This window comes from Vulpes lagopus, chromosome 6, assembly GCF_018345385.1.
Source record: "Vulpes lagopus strain Blue_001 chromosome 6, ASM1834538v1, whole genome shotgun sequence".
Lineage (NCBI taxonomy): Eukaryota > Metazoa > Chordata > Mammalia > Carnivora > Canidae > Vulpes > Vulpes lagopus.
The window spans coordinates 113,735,589-113,757,008 of record NC_054829.1 but is presented as its reverse complement, the minus strand read 5'-3'; the positions used below and the strand labels follow the sequence as shown (position 1 = coordinate 113,757,008).

Here is a 21,420-nt window from a genome sequence, read left to right as displayed (position 1 = left end):
GCTGTTCTCTCTTCCAGTAAGGTACCTAGAAATGCTATGTAAATTTCCTGATATATAATCCTATATAGGATCCTATGAGTCTTTCTAGTCTAAGAAATTAGTACTGGAAATAGAATTGTATTCATGTGCTCTTGCCTGAGAGGAAAGGTGAGTGGATATTTGTAAGCCAATACATCATCAGTTAAGACAGTAGAGTGGAAAGAAGAGTGAGTGTGGGCAAGGCTTCTAGAGCAATGAAGTGCAGCATCCCAGCCCAACCCCATATTTCATTTCTGAAAGGGAGCAATATTGTCTTGTAATGATGGGTTCACACTGGCAGTCCACGAGAGGTCTAGAAGCTATTTAGCAGCTTTGAAAGAAAAAACAAATAAAGCGAATTTGCATGCATTCCATGTGTCCGAAATGTGGTGTTACTTATGAAACATTACTGGGAAACCACTGTGTTGGTAATAACTGTAATGTTCTTCAAAGTTGCTTGTGCAGGGACAGCTGGGACAGTCAGCATTCTCAGTGTTCACTTGCCATAGGCCAGTTTGTTTCATCCAATGTATTTTTGTATCTTTTGCATGTTATTTTTTGGTTATATTTGCAATATTGTTGTTAGAGTAATGTACTCTTTTACACTGAAGTTTAAAGATGAGAACCAATATCTAACAACTCAGAATATCAAAGTTAATAAGTAGTAGTATTCTTTTTTTTTTTTTTAAGATTTTATTTGTTCATTCATGAGAGACACATAGAGAGAGAGAGAGGCAGAGACACAGGCAGAGGGAGAAGGCAGGCTCCATACTGGGAGCCCAACATGGGACTTGATCTGGGGACTCCAGAATCATGCCCTGGGCCGAAGGCGGCGCTAAACCATTGAGCCACCAGGGCTGCCCAATAAGTAGTAGTAGTCTTACAAAGTAAAAGATCTATTTAAAGCGCCTGGCTGGCTTCGTTGGTGGAAAATGCGACCCTTGATCTTGGGGTTGTGATTTTGAGCCCCAAGTAGGATATAGAGATTACTTAAAATCTTAAAAAATAAATAAAAGAACTATCTTTATAAAAGGTAAAGAACTGTCTTTTTAAAAAGATAGGGAACTGCCTTTATAAATTGACGCTGCTGGACATAATGTCGGTGGCAGTTACTGTCTTGTGCCTGCTGGCAGAGCAGATCTTGTTCTGCCAATACCTGTCTTCATGCACAGGTGGAGTGGCACTGTACTCTGTGGAAGGATAAGCAAGGCATTAACTCCTCAACTACTGAGTTACAGGGTCACGTGTGAAAGGGTGGCTACTTTTTTTAAAATGCATATTTCTGGCCCCATTCCCAGAGATTCTGATTCATCAGCTCCCCAATTTGTCCTGCCTATCACCCATATTTGCGAACCACCAGCAAAGCTATTCTGCAATCTCTGAGAACATCCTTACATAATGTTAACTCACCAGAAAGTTGCATACCTGACCCATACAACTTTTTACGTTACTTTTGAGCTAGGAGTGCTTTCATTTAACTATCATTTAACATCTTGTCCTAAGCTTTCCACTAATAGTTAAATTAAGAGAAAACACTGCGAAGGAAGTTACTTTCTTTGCATATGAATCAATTTCTTTCATGTAGAAAGATTCACTAGCTAGTTCCCTAGAGTCCGTTTTTACAAGAATGATAATTCCTAATGTTTCTTTTAGCCTTAACTATCAAGAAAGATACCAATAATACTTAGGGTAGATTTTCTAATTATTTCCATCCTAAGACCTTCTTGCTGATTTCTAGTTCTTTACATTTCTCTTGGTGATTCTATTGTATGTGTCTCTTTGACCATTTGTTTCTTCAAAACTTTTTTATAAATAGATATAAAAAAAAACCCCACAACGAGAAGTTTCTCCTTCATCTGCCAGAAAGATTCTGGGTGGTTCTAATTCATTGTATAAGAGCAGAAAATGCTGTAGTATAGTTGGAGCTTTTTTGAGTGTATGCTTTCTGCCTTATAGCGACTTTATTAGGTTTGGATGAAGAAAACAATTTTTCCAAATAGGATAAAAGTGTGTGTGTGTGTGTGTGTGTGTGGGTGGGTGGGTATGTGTGCGCGCGCGCATGTGTGTGTGCGCGCGTGTGTGCGTGCACGTGCGTGCATGTGTGATTTTTCTCTACCTTTGGCAGTGATAGTATCTCATCATTTTTTCAGGCCCTTTATGGCTGAAAGGCAATCAGGCTTAAATGTGGGTAACTTATGTACAAGGGCACTAAAGTGCTTGCCTGAAGTCATTATTAGGCAAAGAGCTAACATTTTTGAGAATTTGCAGGGTAGTATCTAAATATTGAGGAGACCACATCATTCATTCACTTGTTCTTTCAATCAAGAAAGATTTAGTAAATGTTTTGTTAAGCAATGTGAGGACTACTCTTTCTAGTTCTGAGTTGCTTACAAAGTGGTAGAAAAAATGTAGTTCTGTAATACAGGACATGATATTTCTTGCTTGTATTCCCAAAAGGGGTGGGAGAGGAGGAGAGCAAAGAGTAACTTTGGAAAGCTCAGGACTGTGGCTGGTCAGCTGCATTGCTCAGGGGATTATGCACAAGAGGCCAGAGATGAGAGTCTCATCCTCTGTGGATAGGGAGTAGAAACTGAAACAACATCGAAGTGCAGTATTTTTTATGCATACATTTTAGAACTGGACTCCCCCATCTGAATTATAGCTTTATTTTCTATCAGCTAGATTCCAAGTAAAATCTATATATAATTAGTTGTAATAAACTTCTGGAAGCACAGAGAGTAGACAAAAACTAACAAAAAACATGTGCTAATTTGTCACAAAGATAAAGAGGGAAGGATTGGAAAGTTCTTATACAGACTTCCCCAAAAGTCCCTGAACTATTCAACTGCAGGCTTTGATACACTTTTTTTTTTTTTTTTTTTCTGTTGTACATGCATCCCTGACCACAGCAAGTCATTGCCTTTAGGGTCTTTTTTTCCCCACTTCGTCTTTCAAAATCTGCCATCTCTTCTCAAAATCTGACATTCAAAATTCAACTACATGTGAATTTCTGGTGTTGTCTTTTAACTTGAGTGTCAAAATCTGACAGTCAAAATTCAACTACATGTTAATTTCTGGTGTTGTCTTTTGACTTAAGTAGTTATTACTTTCATCAGAAAACTAGATAAATAGAATTAGGTAACAAATTGGAAGAATATGGCCTTTAATGGTTGTTTCAAATATACCATGAGTTGGGGAAATTTATCTTTAAATTATCTTAATGTATATCTACATTTGATTTCAAGATGATGCATCACATTGCTTCCTTTCCTTCTAAAATTTATGGAGCACCTATAGAGTGAAAGCACTAGACCCAGTAGGGTGCAGAGAAACACATTGTAGAAAAATCAAGGTCCTTCCTTTTTCATGAGCCTGTGACATGTAGAAGACAGTAGGATACTTAAAGTTGTGCTTTGGTGTCATTAAGTCTTATCTGCAAAGTAGAGTAGGGACACGGAGGTAGAGGCAACCAACTCTGTCAAGGGTGATATTAACACATCTCTGAGAGGAATGGACAGTAGAGTTAAATTTTGAACAATGGGTTCTCCAGGACAGCCTTTCTCACCTGTTTTCCATCATAATAAGAATGAAATATGTCATTGTCATTTATCAATCCTATATGGTGCATTAATGTGGGCACACTCAGATTTTAGTAAAAACAGATTTATAGGGATTTAAAGCATATAATGCCCTAGGAGCTTTTTGTTTTATTGCTTCTTCCAGAATATTTTGTAAATATGTGATTAGTGAAATTATAAATCCAAAATTAAGACATACTTACTGGCTAATGATTTAGAAACAAATATGGCTACTTTATTTTTCTCAATAGTGAACTTTATTTTTCTAATGGGTCCTGATTTTTTCATTTAGAGGTTTACTCCATGGGTAATATTAACAAGGCAATCGTACATGTTTAATTATGATTAACACCAGGTACTGGCCTGTTGAATTCTTAACAATATTTTCTGTAGCTACTATTTTTACTGTGTCACATATTAGTTAACTAAGGCTTAGAGAAGTCAAATAATTTGCCCAGTATCACTCAGCTAATAAATGGTTGGGACTCTTATCTGTGCAGATAAGAATGAGGACCCATGCTCTTTAGATACCGTGGTATACATTTACAGTACTTGTATGAGCGGAGACTATCTAGATGGATAGAAGTGAATGAATATTTAGATGGATTGACAGTAAATTTCTTAGGGGAAGTGGGTGGGCCATGCAAGAAAAGTTGGGGAGAAGATGGGCTTTTAAAAAAGGTTTCATACCTTTTCTGTTACAAGAATTAAAACAAACAAAAAGTACTTTTATAAGAATGACAGTGATAGAAATGAAAATATTAGTCCTAGAATTTCAAAATTTTTAACATGTCATTATCAATATTATTATAAATTTTACTCAGATTTAGTCCTAGGAATTAATGTGTCTTATTGGCCAAAGCATTGATATTGCCTTTTCCTGTGCAGTGTATATGTACATGTAGGGTCATTGCCTGATGTATGTTTCTTCTCTCATTCTTACCTTCTTCTTACTTATGCTGTATCAATAATTTTCAGTAGAAGGCTAGTGCAGCAATAAAATTGCTGCTTACTGCTGACCACAGCAAAGACAAGATGAGGCACAGGTTATGCACCCTTCCCGGTGTGTCAGCTGTGATCCCTCTCTGACCCACTCCACAAAACATGTTGAATATCACTTAGTGAGACACTGTAGGACAGGGCTAATTTTGAATTATCTCCTTTTGTTTTTTAGGGAAATCATTCACAAATCCACGTATTTATTAGTAGTAGCAAATGACTTAGAACACATCTTAAAGAAACGACCCAGGCACACCAGAGTGTGCTACTAAACCCAGCCTTTGTGAACAACAGCTCCAGGCCAAGAAAAGGGAGAAATGTATTCTAGGCTAAAGGAACAGAATGTGCAAAGATATGGAGTAAACCCCATGGTGTATACTAGGAAAGCAAAGTTTATATGATGGAAACTTCTAATGCAAAGGGTAGCAGGGGGTAGAAAATGTGGAGATTAGACTGGAAAGAGATGCAGATGGAACTCCAAAGGGCCTTGAAAGGCCAGAGGGTCACTGGCTGTATGACCTGGGGCAAACTGGTTGAGCCTCAGCTTTCCTAGCCTTAAAATGCAAACATTACCTTCTCCAAAAGGCTCTAAGTATTAAATAAGAAAAGTGTGTGAAGGGCCTGGCACAGAGCTGCCCACAGCAATTGTTGCCAGCAACTCATCTCACTGTTTTTTACCCTCCCTGTTCCCACACAGAGAAAGGAATATGGACTTCATCATGCAGTAGAAAGTCTCCAGGATTCTTAAGGAGAAATGCCCCATACATGATCAGAACAGTTAGTTTTTTTTCAGAGAGAGCTCTGGCAGCAATATGCCAGGATTGTTTGGAGAAAGGCAAGATTGGAGGGGTCAATATGTTGGATCATTTAATTTCAGTAAATTCTGCTTAGTATATTACTTCTTGGTCCTTAAATAAGATTTTAAATACTTTCAATGCCAAACCAACTTTTGTGGAACCTAAATTATCCTTTTATTGCTTCCTAGGGACTACCGATACATAATCTCGATCACGTATTTTTCCTTTGTCATCTTGCCCAACAGCTAGCTTCTCGTGTCTATTGTTACCACAACTGCTATTGTTGCCACAACTGCTATATTCTTGTGCATTCTTCCTTGAAATAACACTTTAGGTGTGATCTATGTTTATTAAAGGTTTCAAAGAAAGAGCTTGTGTTGTACTATGATCCCAGGATTTCTATTTACTTTTGAATCATGGGATTCACTTGGTCCTGAAAGAGTATACTGTTGGCTAAACAAGAAAGTATTTTCCCTGTAATACATCCTCTTACTGGTTTTTCATATCATCATTGTATATGGACCTACATTCAAATATTGGCTGTTTTATTTACTACTTATGTGATTTCAGGCAAATCACAATCCTATCTAAGACTCAGTTTCTCAGTCTGTAAAATGAAGAGAATAGTACTTGCCCAAGCACACAAAGGTTATTGAGAAGATTAAAAGATATATAATGTGTGGCTCATAGAAAGTACCTATATTTTAATTTATTTTCTGATTGCCTTAAAGTAGAACTTTCCCACCCAAGTCATTTTCTATATATTTTTTTCTTTTAGGCAGCAGACTGTGCCGGGAAGCTGTTCATCTTCCATTCCTCCTTGCCGACTGCAGAAGCACCAGGGAAGCTCAGAAACAGAGATGACAAAAAGCTAATTAATACAGACAAAGAGAAGGTATTTGTAAACAATGGCCCTTTGTAGTGTCCATATGTCAGTTTCTAAACGGGAGTGAAGAAAGAGTGAAGGTGTCCTTTGTATAAGAAAGGGAGAGAAGCTAAATGTAATGTATAAATCCAGGACATTGTATATTACAGGAATATTTTGAATTGTAAATAATTAGGAAATTTTATATTTCTATAAAAACTGATGTCTGAAATATACCTAACCTAAATTAAAATAAGGCCTCAAACTTTTTTCATGTATGATCTGCGTAAGAGATTGGGTGATAAGACTATTATAGAAATGGGGAAATGGGAAGAAATGCAGGAAGAAAATAAAGGTAGAGAATGTAGACTGCACTATATGACACTCCTAAGACAGGAAGTAGAGGTACCAATGCCCAAAATGTGCTTTGTTCAAACCCTCTGACCGTATAAGCCATTGCAGGGGGGACAAGTCAGTGGGAAGGGTAAGACCATGATGTAGGCATTAGCTACTGGCCACCTGACAGCAGACAAGTTGCCTCATGTAGATCTGTAAAGGTAAGACAGCATATCAGTTTTATTAGCATTGTTTGAGGATCAAATAACATTGCACACACACACGTGTATTTCATATAGCATGAGCCTAGCACACACTGGGTGTTCAATAAATGGCCACACTGATAATTACCGTAGTTCATTCCTTTAGCCCAGTTCATTTAACTGGAAACAGTTTTTCTTTCATTTAAAAAGAATTCAGAAATTAAAAATTGAAACCAAAAACATTTTTCCCTGGAATTGTGCATCTTTTTTCTTCAGATACTTTTCCAGCCCCAAACAAATGTCTATGACTCGCTGGCCAAGGACTGTGTGGCTCATGGCTGCTGTGTGACCCTCTTCCTCTTTCCCAGCCAGTATGTGGATGTGGCCTCTTTGGGTCTCGTGCCTCAGCTCACTGGAGGAACCCTTTACAAATACAACAATTTCCAGGTAAAAGCCAGCAACTTGTTCACCTCAGGTTTTCTACTGCCATTGGACTTCTGGTGTTAAATCATAGATTAAGAAAGCTATGCCCCCTTGTGGACAACTGACAAATAGCAATTCTAGAGCTGAAAGAGACATCTGTATATGTGATTAAGCAATTGCTTTCCTGTTCCCTAAGTGTTTGGCAACAGATTGAGCTCTCTTAGCCTCAGAGGTGAATTTCAATGTAGGCTTCCATGATAGGGGAAAATATATTCTATATGAAATTTTAGTATTTTAAATATATTTAAGATAATTGTTTTTAAAAGTAACTATGTATTTGTTTTAAACTGTTATGATTGGGGAGAGGGTCAGTTCATGATACCTCTTTCTTTCAAACCTTAATTAGGAGACAGAGTCATGAGACAGTACAAAGTCAGCACAATATAGGCATTGGGCTTGCTAATGCTTTACCCTTCAATATAGCAAACTTCTATACCCAGGTACAGGGTGGGCACAGTTACCATTGTGGACAACAGTACCTTCAAAACTTAACATATTGAGGGGCAAAAAGTATATGCCTACTACAGGCAGGTTGCCTCCTCCCCAAAAAGGACCGAAATAGACTAAGCTATGCCTACCCAGTTCCTTAACTCAGACTTACTAATCAAATAAGTCACCTCCCCTCACCTGAGAAGAAGGGGTCAGGGGAGTGTCTCTAACTTACGTACCTATACATGGAAACATGGAGTGGGAATGAGTGTTCCCCCAACACAAATGACAAATGCTAATCATCATCTATTTTTATTTATCATCAATAATTTTTAATCACCTATTTACATATTTATATTGTAAACTAATTAAGGGATTTGGTAAGACCAAAGATTGCAAACAAAGTAAAATTGAAAAAGCTTTAAGAGTCCTTTCTACGCTATCTGGAAAAAGTGGGTTTTAATCAGATTTTAAAAATTAAGAATTGTTATTTTAAGTATTTTACTGCCATCTGGTGGGCATTGATCCTACTTTATTCTTTAGATGCACATGGATAGCCAACAATTTTTGAATGACCTCAGAAATGATATTGAAAAGAAAATAGGATTTGATGCTATTATGAGGGTTCGTACCAGCACAGGTAATTTTCAATTATACTATTTTTCAATTCTCTGTTGTGTAATTATTTCCTCTTCAAATTAATAACCAGCCAACAGAAAAAATAGCAATCAGTTAAATTAGGAACAAAATGTCCCTTTTTATTTTTTATCATTGTTAGGTTTCAGAGCTACCGATTTCTTTGGGGGAATTTTTATGAACAACACCACTGATGTGGAAATGGCAGCCATTGATTGTGATAAGGCAGTGACTGTGGAGTTCAAGCATGATGACAAACTTGGTGAAGATAGTGGAGCCTTAATCCAGGTAATTTAAAACATATTTCCATCTTTGGTGTTTTAGTTTGTTACTGACATGGTCAGTTGGGGAGACTAAAATACCATCAACTCTGTTAGTCTCTCTATAAAGAAATTCAACTCTATTGCTCCAAAGGCAAAAGTCATTAAATTACAGCACTCTATTGTGTATTCTCTGCACCTTGATTTACATATGTTATTTGTATGAAGTAGCAATTTTATGTCATCACATGAGCCCCACAGACTGTAGTCAGTGTTGTAGACATTAGCAAACTGATTGCCAGCAGTGTTCACTTCTTTTAAGCTTTAGCACCCGTTCATTCACTTTTTGCATTCCTACCATACGTCAGGCACCATGTTAAGTGAGTTATTATATTATATGCAAGTATAAATAGAATTTGGTTTTTTAGTAAATAAAGTAGAAGCCATGGAGATCTTGAATTAAAACAAGAACAGTTACATCTAACGGTCATGGTTTTCAGATGCTAGCATCACCGTTAAAGATTGGAGAGAGGTTGGCATTAAGTTGAGGACGAACTCTAAGTAGTGTTTATTTTTTTAATCACAGATATTTGAAAAAATGGATACTTGTTTGCATTCTTGAAATGTGTGTATCATCAGCATAAGACTTAAGTACATCAGTAAAGTTAGCCATATGTTTTTAAGGGAATTGAATCCCTGGTGATAAAATCTGGGATATGTGAAAGTAGACTAGCAGTAGATGCAAAGCAGTAACTTGTGTGTGAAAGCCCAGTTAAAATTTAAGTTTAGAGGATCCCTGGGTGGCTCAGCGGTTTAGAGCCTGCCTTTGGCTCAGGGCGTGACCCTGGGGCCCTGGGATCGAGTCCCACCTCAGGCTCCCTGCATGGAGCCTGCTTCCCTCTGCCTGTGTCTCTGCCTCTCTCTCTCTCTCTGTGTGTGTGTCTCTTGTGAATAAATAAATAAAATCTTTAAAAAAAATTAAGTTTAAACCAATAAAGTGCTACATAGAAACCCAGTGTATAAATTATCATTATACCTCCCTTGTAATTGTTCAGCCATTAGCATAACATAAAAAGATCTGTGGAAGAATTAGAGGTCTTTGAGCTGTATACATTGTTCTGTAAATGTAAATAAGATCAGGCTAGCTTGAGTGGATATGTTGACCAGAAAAACATGTACCCCTGATGTTGCCTTCACAGTGTGCTGTGCTTTACACAACCATCGGAGGTCAGAGAAGACTTCGGATTCACAATCTTAGCTTGAACTGCAGCTCCCAACTGGCTGATCTCTATAAGAGCTGTGAGACAGATGCCCTTATCAACTTCTTCGCCAAGTCAGGTAACACTCTGCTAATCCTGTGATACGGTGTATCTTGCCTAATAATTCAGTCAACACTTCTTGGTTAATTGAATTAATAACTGACAACTACTGTGGTAGTATAGCCTTTTGGTGGGCAAATTCAGCACCTAGAAAAGCTGAGTACCTGGGAGAATAATTAGTATCTCTAAATCCAGATTAATAGTGATGTAACTCAGTTCAGGCCCACACTATACAGTTTTATTCAAAGTTTCCTTCAGTGGGTTCTGGAGTGGGTTCTGAGTTGAAATTTAGGAAAGTAATATTTAGACTCTAATTATGGTGTGTGAGTATGCCCTCTACCACCAGGGGATAATGTCCCTAATGTTGGGCTGAACTTGCCTATCCATACCATGATCATTATGAAATGGGAGGGGCCAAGTTAGAATTTTCTTTGGTTCCTTCTCCCCTCCACACTCCCTTTTTGAGATTCTACACTAACTAAAGTTTAGAAGAAACAGCAGTCCAGCCCATAGGAATTCAGGACATCAGAAGATAGCAAATTGGTCTTTCTTTTCTTGATGTGTAGGTTTCTGTTTGAAATATTCTGTGGAAAAATCTGGACCAATTACCTACCTTTTGTTAGAGGTAGGCCATTGTTCTCCATTGGGTATGTATATCATCACAGTAAAATGGAGAATATTAACAAATGACTCTAACATTTTGAACACTGTTATTCCTTGCTGGGTGGTCTGAAGATAATAGCAGTTTGTTTGTTATTATTATCATTTGAAGGGATTAATTTCTGAGCCAAGGCTTTGATGCCATTTTCATTGTTTTGTGCAACTAGCATTTAAAGCAGTTCTACACCAGCCCTTGAAGGTCATCCGGGAAATTCTGGTTAATCAGACTGCCCATATGTTGGCATGTTACCGAAAGAATTGTGCAAGTCCGTCTGCAGCAAGCCAGGTAACTCTCCTACTGTACTTAGATCCTAAAGCATTACAAGCAACTACACATTCTTTTAGATTTAGCTATTGAAGGCTTATGGTGTTCCAGGCACTTAGATGCTGTGTAGTAAACTATACAACCAAGATTGAGAATGCCATTTGGGGAGGCTATAGTCTTTTTTACAGCCAACGTTAAGAAACTTAGTGGCTTTATGAGATGCATGAACCAAAAAAATATGTGTGCATATTGGGTTGACAATCACTACCTTATGTTTAAATCACAGAATGTTATATGTAAGAAGTGTTATAATATAAATGGGATTCTCTTTTGCATATAAAGATGGATATTTGGTTGAGAAATGTGTGTGCTTAAATATCTTCTTAGGCATGTTAGTAATCATAGTTGACATGAGCAAATGGCAGGAATGGCTTCTTTATATTTTATAAACATAAATATAATTTATAAATATGGAGTTCTTGTATTTAAAAGTTAATAGGTATAAAGAGTGTCGAAGGAAATGTCTGTGTGTATCATCTACTACTTTGAAATTTTTAGAAGATCTTTTAAATAAGTCTCATTTATACTCTCAGATAAAAGAAAAAGTAGAATCTCATGTTCATATGTATTTTTGCATCTGTTCTCTTGTTCACGTTTTTCTCTGTCAGTCAAAGAAAGCTAAATGCCACTTTTCATAATTTTATGTTGAATATCTGAATATAGAATTTGGATTGAAAGAGAAGACAGTGAACAACAGATGGGAAAGCTTTGTGGTTAACTTATTGTCAAAAATGGGTGCTGAGAGGACATCTGAAACCACACTCAAAAGTAAGGCCGTAGAAACAGAGATGATGTAGGTAAAAAAGGAAGGTGGGGAGCAAATTTCATAATCTGGGTAAAGAAGGAAAATAAAATGCAGTTAGTAGCTTGGACTTTTCACAAAAAAATCCTTTGTGTGCTGTTCTTTTTTTTTTTTTTTTTAAGATTTTATTTATTTATTCATGAGAGACACAGAGAGAGAGAGAGAGAGAGGCAGAGACACAGGTGGAGGGAGAAGTAGGCTTCCTACTGGGAGCCTGATGCGAGATTCAATCCCAGGGCCCTGGGATCATGACCTGAGCCAGAGGCAGATATCTGTTCCACCACTGAGCTACCCAGGCGTCCCCTTTCTGTGCTGTTCTAAGTGATTAAATTAGCCGCCCATTCTTCTATGTCCTGTGTTGACAGTCACATAATGAACTCTTGAATCTGTATGTCAGTGTCACTCCTCATTATCATCCGAAAGATTTGACACTTCGGTAACTGAACTCCAGTATTAGTACTCTTTCACAGTATACTTGTTTAACTTACACAGAACCCACCAGTGCACCTGGATCTAGTCCAGTCACGAGCATTTTACACTCCAGTTTTAGTTTGTTTTACAGTTCTAGAAATATTCTGTCTCTGGAGTATCTCATACTTCAGAAGGAGTAGTTTAAAGAGAACAGGTATAGTTAAGTGTCCTCTCAGAAAGTGTATTTGTTAATGTTAAAGCAACTGGATTCAAAGACCTTAAGTTAAAAACAAATCTGTTGCCTATTTAAGGAAAGAAATAAAATCTGTCTTTTCCTTCTGGTTTGAAAGTTAAAGGCTTTGTCTCTACTACTAGATCATGTGGTTATACAGTTTAATTATTTCTGGAGGAAAAACATGATGATGCCAGATTTTTCTCTGAAAAAGTTGGTAGAACTTATTCCTGTTCTTATCATGAGATTTTACTTTCTCCAAGAGCACATTTCAAGTGTACATTTCAACCAGTGATGTGTTATAATAAATGACATAATTTAGATATTTTATGATTATCCATCCTGGAGTGGGGAAAATGTAGGGATTATAAAACTTAGTGACAGTAGTATATTAAAATATACTCTCACTTAAAAACATGAAATGGCTGGACTTGGGGTTCTCTTCAGAGAATGTAACTTCAGATGTATTGCCCATCCACAGTTCACTTGTGAGAAACAGCATCTGAGAACAGTATACTTGGATTATATGACGCTGGACCTCAGAAGATCTGCTTTTATTGAACAGGGCCAAGACTAGCTTGAGGCAAGAGAGGCACTTAGTATGCAAAATTTAAGGCGGCATCTACTCTGAAGGTCATATTTAGATGCTGGATTAAGACATAATAACTACAGGGACACTTGGGTGGCTCAGCAGTTGAGTGTCTGCCTTCAGCTTCAGCTCAGGGTGTGATCCTGGAGTCCCAGGATTGAGTCCCACGTCAGGCTCCCTGCATGGAGCCTGCTTCTCCCTCTGCTTGTGTCTCTGCCTCTCTCTCTGTCTCTCATGAATAAATAAAATCTTAAAAAAAAAAAAGACATAACTACAAACAACATTAAAGCAATTTGTTAAGCTTATATAAGCAAGGTAGGTTCTTTTTATTACATCTGATAATGTACTCTTCCGAACTTAAATATATTACATTGGATGAGAGTACAGTGACTTCAAATGGCAAGTCAGATGCACCTAACTGCAAAATAGTTTTGTTTTTTAAAAATTCACCACCACTTCCATCATTTCAAAACTCAGAGAAGAATTCTCCAAATTCAATCAAACTGGACTCAGGTGAATTTCTATGCCTTCCTCACCTGTACCTTTTCTCTCCAAGAATGATTGTTATTTATGGAGGGGATCTAGAGAGGTGGGGTAAGGTTTATAGTGCCACATTTTCTTCCCCACCTCAAAAACATTGACTAAGGTTTTTTGTGCCCTAACTCCATTCTTTTCCATCATCAATTTTCCTCCTTATGTACCTCCTCTGTTTTCTTCTACATGTCCCCTCTGAGCCAATCTCTTTTGGTCAGACTTTTAGTCCTGTAGGGCCATCATAGGCCAGGAAGCTCACCCATTGGTGGCATTTAGGACAATAGATTTCTAAACTATCTTAATATAACCTGATTAATGAAAAGCAACCAGTGAATTTATAAGATATTTTAAAAACTGTGTGTATATGCTTCTAGATGAGAATCTAAGAATATTCTTAATCCATAAATATGTAAAGCACCTAACTGATAACTGGCCAAGCATTAAGGCCACATGGCTCTGGAATAGGATTATGACCTGGTTCCTACATCTTTTGATCATATTTTTCTTTGCTTGAAAAAGTGATGCAGTAGCAAATGTTGTCAAATAAAAACATTCCATACTAGAGACAAAAAATTATAAGAAGAAATACTCTACTCTGATGAGGAAACATGCGTTTACCTGTCTTTGATTCTCTGAAAAAAGTTTAGGAGGAGAAGGGAAACAAACTACAAAGTAGAATTGTCCTGAAATAGGTTTGCCTGAACCAGTTAGAAAACTCTTATACACTCCTTACTTAGTAGATCATGAGAAAAAACTTAAAATATGAAAAGATTTAAATTGAGGAATAAATCCTAATGGAGTCACGAGGGAAATTTTATTTTCAGTGTGGATTCTGATAAGTATATATTCTTTTTCATCATTAAGAGAGAACACTATGGGGATCCCTGGGTGGCGCAGTGGTTTGGCGCCTGCCTTTGGCCCAGGGCGCGATCCTGGAGACCCGGGATCGAATCCCATATTAGGCTCCCGGTGCATGGAGCCTGCTTCTCCCTCCGCCTGTGTCTCTGCCTCTCTCTCTCTCTGTGACTATCATAAATAAATAAAAATTAAAAAAAAAAAGAGAGAGAACACTATGGGCAGCCCGGGTGGCTCAGCGGTTTAGTGCCACCTTCAACCCCCAGGGCATGATCCTCGATCCACAGGATCGAGTCACGTGTCGGGCTTCCTGCATGGAGCCTGCTTCTCCCTCTGCCTGTGTCTCTGCCTCTCTCTCTCTTTTTCTCTCTCTCTGTGTCTCTAATAAATAAATAAAATCTTAAAAAAAAAGAACACTGAAAAATCATGAATTTATAGATCAGATATTTATATTTGTAAATTATCATTATCTTCTATGTATCTTTTTTCTTTTGGGTATTTCTTTGTCCATTGACCTATTGTTGAATGGAAGGAAGTGACACTCAGATCCATCTTGATTCTTGGTCATTTTTATAAAATTGGGTTGAGAGAAGGTTAAACAATACAAATTATTTGTAAATCTTTTTTTTTAATTCATCAGGATAAGTTTCCAGAAGTGCTACATTGTGTTTGTATTTGCAGCATCACATTACAGTATGTATGTACTTCAGAATAGTAAGAGTGAGCTCACATGAGCCAAAGTGGGGATGGAGAAGGAGAGTACAGGTGGATCAGAAAGACAGAATTAAAATAATTCATTTACTAATTGAAGGTAAATAAAAAATGATATTAGGGTTCATCTGGTAGTTCTAGTATCTCAAATAGGAAACATAAGAGGAAGAACATATTTATGGGATTGTAGGAGTTTGATTTTGCCTATTGCCATTCAGCAGTGACACACCTAAATCCATGAAGCATTTCGTATTTTAGTTTGTATCTATAGTATTGCAACCTCCTTGTTATGTTTTATCTGTTTATATCTGTCATCTCTGATGGACTTCGGCACCTTGTGACATTGACTGTCTCTTATTCCTCTGAATATCGTTGACACTTTGCATAGAACCCATGACACCATTCAATATGTGTTTCATGAGTTTATGACTAACTGTGAATTTAAGATGCATGAAAAGAATAAAGCGATATCTCACAGACAGTTGAAAAAATACTGTTCTTGAGAGATAGTGGTTGGTAATACAGTTTAGGAAATCATTTATTTAATTGTATTTAATAAATATGTGATACTATATGCTAGGTACCATTATAAGTGCTTCATAATAATCATTTGATCCTCCTAACAATCCCAGTTTTAGATGAGAAAACCTGGGAAAAGGGAGAATGATTTGCCCAGGGTCACACACCTGGTAAGAGACAGAGCAGGGACTGCCTTCTGCCAAAGCACCGAGAGAAAACTAACTGCCGTTCTGTGAATACCTAGCGTGTGCCAGTTTCTGTGTTCTACGTAATTTATCTGGACTTATCATTGAATCCTCACCTCACCTCAAAAACAAATGATGGTTCTATCTTACAGAGAAAGTTCAGGGTTCTTTCTGATAAAGGCTAATAAGCACATGAAATGAATGTCTTTCTTTTTCAGCTCATTTTACCAGATTCCATGAAAGTATTACCAGTGTACATGAATTGTTTGTTAAAAAATTGTGTGCTGCTTAGCAGACCAGAGATCTCAACAGATGAGCGGGCATACCAGAGACAGCTGGTCATGACCATGGGTGTGGCCGACTCTCAGCTTTTCTTCTATCCCCAACTTCTACCAATAGTAAGTATAATGCAGTGGTGCATTTCCTAGAGGAGCCTGGAAGGGATATGTTATATATTTTCCTTTTCCATATGTTGTATCTGAAACATTTTGTTCTTGAGAAGAAATTTAAAGTCACTAATGCCTTCAGAGTATCTAGTGTGGGACTGAGAGCACAGACAGGCTCTTTGAGCAAGCTGTGTATGGGCATCAACATGTGTTCAGAAAGGTGATGGTGATGGTGGGGGATTCGAGGTGTTCCTACTCCAGCAAATTGCTCAGATGATTACTTTTCTTTCCTCATGCTCTAATAGGCAGGTTGAAAAGTCAGAATATAAGTTGGAGCAAGCCAAGCTTCAATTATTCAAGCCAAGCTTATAGCATTAAGGGCAACTGATATGTGTGTACATGAGATCTCATGTACACACGTGTATTTGTTTCTGTACAAGGTATGAGTGTTTAAGAGTCACCACATTTAATTAGAATGGCTGTGATTAGCCTTGACCAAATACAATTAAGGATTTACAAATCAGCATATATTTGAGGGCACCTACACTTTACAAGGGAACAACTTTACTTGCCCTCAGAGAATTTACTTTGCATGTATTCCACTTATTTGAAGTCAGTCTTAATGTCTTATATGCCTCTGTACTCTGTGACTAAGCTCTTTTTCTCTGAGACCTAACAAGTTCAAGTTATAATTGAGGGATTAAAGAGGGGAAGGCTGATGGCATATTTCTAATTCCCATATTCAAAGTCCTATGTAGGCTCTCAGTAACAATACAGTCTGTATTAAATTAGGTTGGAAATTAAAAAGCTATTCTTTCAACATGAATGTTAGGTATGAATTATTAAAAAATGATTGATTTTCAGATAAAATTGAATTGGCAACAACCTATTTGCCAGAGAAAACTAGAACTCTAAGGATAAGAGTATCACCACTCCACTAAAATCTTCTTGCCCAGGTCACCATGGCCAGCATGTTGCTAAATCCAAAGGGCAGTTCGCCAGCATCTGCCATAGTTTATTTCTTCCTCTAGAAACACCTTCTTTACTTGACTTCTCCTAGTTTCTCTGCTTCCTTGGCCACTTTTCCTGCTGCCTTTGCTAGCTTATCCTCTTCTTGTGAGAGCATCCTGGTGCTCAGTCCTTGGGAAGCTTCTCTTGTCTGTCTGCACTCAACCCCGTAGGGGGCTCATCTGTCCTTTCAATGCCACTTACACACTGATTCCCATGTTTATATCTCCAGCCAGGCCTCTATCCTGAACTCTAGATGTGTCATTCCTGTAGCCTACCAAGCATCTCTCTGTGGGTATATAATGGGCACCTTAAACTGAGCCCTGATTGCCTCTGCTCTCTCTCTTGTCAATTCTTCTGGCCAAAGCTTGCAGTCACCCTTGACTGCTTAGTTCATTCATCTATCGCATCTCATCCACCAGCAAACATGTCAGCTCTCCTTGCCAAGAATGTCCAGGTTTTGATTACTTTCTCTCCTTCTTATCTGTCACCACCCAGATTTGAGCATAATCATCTCTCCCGTGAACTATGACAGTACGCTCCTAGCAAACCTTGATACTTTTACCTTTGCCTCTCTGGTCTGTGTTCGGCATAAAAGTCAGAGTGATCCTGTTAAAATAATTATGAGCTCACATCCATTTACTACTCAAAACACTGTAGGATTTCCCATTTCAGTAAATACCACATACTGCCTTGGCCCAGTGCGGTCCGTACTAACCTCCTTTGCTTCCTATGTGATCTCATCTTTTGTTACTGTCCACTTCCTCACTCTACTCCAGGTTCCCTAGCCTCTTGCTGATCCTGAAACATCTGAGACAGATTCTTGCCCTCAGATCTTTGCACCAACTGTTTCCTCTATCCTGAATGTTCTTCCCCAGAGATCCCCATGGCCCCATCTCTCATCTCTTCAGGTCTATTCAAAAGTTACCTTCCCAACAAGCCTTTTTGGAGTACCCTGTTTAAAATTGTACCACCAGCACCGGCATGCCCTGTCTGTCTCACTTTCTGCTGCTTTTCTTCATAGCACTTAACACCATTTAAAACTCAGTGTATCTTATTTATGTTATTTGTTGCCTCTTATTCCTTCCAAAAAATGATTAGCTGTTCGAGGCAGCTTGAACAGTTACTGTCTAATGACAAGAATAATGCCTGGCACACAATAAGCATTCATTAAATATGCACTGGAAGGAAAGAAGGGAAGAGGTGAAAGGAAAAGGGAGAGAGAGAGAGAGAAGGGGAGGAGGACAGACTAACTCTCCTGCCTTTGCCTTTACAGCACACTTTAGATGTCAAGAGTACAACACTTCCTGCTGCTATTCGTTGCTCTGAGTCCCGTCTTTCAGAAGAAGGAATATTCTTATTGGCTAATGGTCTAAACATGTTCCTATGGTTAGGAGTTAGTAGCCCACCAGAACTGGTCCAAGGAATATTTAATGTGCCATCCTTTGCACATGTCAACACAGATATGGTAAGTAGGTTTTTGTTTTTGTTTTTGTGGTAATATACAAATTCTTTTTTAAAAAAAGATTTTATTTATTTATTTGAGAGAGAGAATGAGTATGAAAGAGAACAAGTAGAGGGGAGGGCTAGAGGGAGAAGCAGATTCCCTGCTGAGCAGGGAGCCGGACTCAGGGCTTAATCCCAGGACCCTGGGACCATGACCTGAGCCAACTCTCACTTAACCAACTGAGCCACCCAGGTGCCCTGGTAATGTACAGATTTTTAAATGTTTCGTGTTCATGTGCAACCACATACTACAAAGTAAAAAAGAACAATTAGGCATATAGTTCTTTATAAGAAAGAGGATTTAATGTTTTAATGAATAACAATTAGCTGGTATAAAGTTTTTGTATAAAATCAAACAACCAAAATACATGACTCTAATTAGAGATTACCAACACATCCCAATCATTTACTATGTGTTCATTACTGTGCTTTAAATACTTTAAAAACATCATTCCATTTAATTCTCATAACAAATCAGTGAGATGGATAATGTTGTCAATGTTTTATAGATGAATTAAGGTTTGGAGACAAGTTCTTTCAGGTGGAAAGTGAATTTAGTTCTTATACTCTGTACTCATCCCTGAACTGCATATTTAGAAGAATGCAGAAATCTTTTATACATGTTCAGCTACAGACTAAGACTATGTCAGATTAGTGAGTTGCAAAATAATAATCTTACAAAAACAGGTTATTATACCCCTTTGTTATATATATAAGTTATATACTCCTCTCATTATAAAAGAGACTGTGGACTTGATATAAAATGAATACAAATTACTTTATTTTTGAAGTTCCTTAAAAGGGGTGTCTGGATAGCTCAGTCATTTAAAGTTCTGCCTTCCACTCCAGTTGTAATCTCAGGGTCCTGGGCTCGAGCCCCATGTCAGCCTCCCTGCTTAGCTCCCTCTCCCTCTGCCCCTCCCCACCACTCATGTGCTTTCTCTCTCTCTCAAATAAATAACATCTTAAAAAAAATAATTAAGTGCCTTAGGAAAAACCAGCAGTTACAATTTGTTTGAGAGTCAACATTTATTGCAGATCTTATTTAAAGACCATTGTGGCATGAGCACCATTGCTATGATGGCTATTGTCTTAATCTGCTTAATAGTGGATTTCTTATGAGTTCACATGTATAGCTCAGCAGATTTGTTGCCTGAGACCAAACTTGTATGATGGCAAACTGAATTAAGTCTAGTTAATTCCCCAATTTCTGTTATGAAGATAGATACATAATATCTTGGAGGAAGAGACAGGATCAAGTTTCCAGGCTAGGTAGGTGGTCAGTTTAGACAGCTGCATATCCATTGTGAGTGTCAAAAATATATTTTTAAAGGTGTCCATGTCCTACTAAGAGACTAGTTTTAAGATGAAAATTTAGAAATAGCAAGATGTTTGCATGTGGTTAAAATTAAGGAATGGTTAGAAATGCTATTTTTAAAAAATAAAAAATTAAAATTCAATAGACAAAGAGCTATGAATTTGAGGAATGCTTATATAAAATTTAAGGAAGCTTCCTCATCTGTCACAATGTATTATTGGAGTAAATGTTAAATGTCTATTTGCTAAATTGATTATTACATAAGAAATCTCCAAAGTTTCTCTATCTCAAAGCAACAGATTGATGTTTATATCAGTGTGCCTCCTCTCCACCTTCAAAAAAGAAAAGGAAAAACTAAATATCACTTTCATTTCAGAGACAGTTTGCACTTCAAAACATGTATGTGAAGTGTACTAACATTATTTGTTACATAAAAAGATCTACCTTAATGTCAAAAAATACACATATAGGGGATGGAATGTGAATATAAATAATGAATTTTTTTTTTAACACAACTCCTGTGGAAAATATTGGCCATGATCTTTTCCTGACACTTGTGACTTGATGGTAAAATGTTCTATTTTGGCTTTCCAATGGCTGATTCACAGATGATGTTTTAAAAGATATCAAGAATCTTTTTTTGAAAAGTAGGCATTAGCATTTTACTGTCTTATTGGAAGAAATGAAGTCCAGATCCTTCGTGTTCCCTGGAGGCCATGTCTAGGTAGATGGTTATTTTTTATAAGCCTTTAGCCAGATTTCAGGGACATCTCAGGGGCCACAGCCTCCTTGAAAAATCAGCATTTGATGGTTTGTCTAATTTTGGAACCTTGGTATTTAGATGGCGTTTTCTAAACATGATAATGATTCACATGGCAACAGATCCACTGTAGGAATAAGGTACATCCTTTTCTCCCATGATAAAGCCTTGAAATAGCCACCTTACAAGGGGATTAAATATGGTGAATGCTCTAAAGATATCCTTTGCATAAAACATATACCCATTGTGTAATTATAGTGATGTACCTGTGTCAAATTCCAGAGAAGGAGGTTTATTTTCAAAAGATGGAGAGTTAGAATTCATAGAAGTATATGTCAATTAGAATAATTAATTTTTAGTGCATTTTTTTCACACTTTTGGTTTTTAGGTAAACAAACTAAGCCAATAATCATATGGTGTAGAAGGATGTTTTTTAACTTTTACATTCTGATAATCTCATTGCTGCTTCTAAGTGTTACCAATTACACTGAAACTTAAACTTTGGTTTTCTTAAATTTAGACATTACTGCCTGAGGTTGGAAACCCATATTCTCAAACACTCAGAATGATAATGAGTATTATCCAACAAAAGAGGCCATATTCAATGAAGGTAAGAATGAGATTTTATTTTTTTCCTTTCTTTGTGTTTTTTAAAAATTTCATCACAAACTTACTTACTTACTTACTTACTTATTT

General features: G+C 37.4%; 1 protein-coding gene across 2 annotated transcripts in view; it reads left to right on the top strand.

The window, feature by feature from the left end:
* The window catches only part of SEC24D (SEC24 homolog D, COPII coat complex component), a 102,340-nt gene that overhangs the window by 75,076 nt on the left and 5,844 nt on the right, over positions 1-21,420 (top strand). For both annotated transcript variants that reach the window (XM_041759232.1, XM_041759233.1), the window contains exons 14-22: positions 6,171-6,287; positions 7,073-7,243; positions 8,252-8,348; positions 8,487-8,632; positions 9,804-9,942; positions 10,751-10,869; positions 15,965-16,144; positions 18,417-18,608; positions 21,245-21,334. In XM_041759232.1, coding sequence (XP_041615166.1) covers positions 6,171-6,287; positions 7,073-7,243; positions 8,252-8,348; positions 8,487-8,632; positions 9,804-9,942; positions 10,751-10,869; positions 15,965-16,144; positions 18,417-18,608; positions 21,245-21,334 — 1,251 coding nt within the window. The remainder of the gene's footprint in view (positions 1-6,170; positions 6,288-7,072; positions 7,244-8,251; positions 8,349-8,486; positions 8,633-9,803; positions 9,943-10,750; positions 10,870-15,964; positions 16,145-18,416; positions 18,609-21,244; positions 21,335-21,420) is intronic.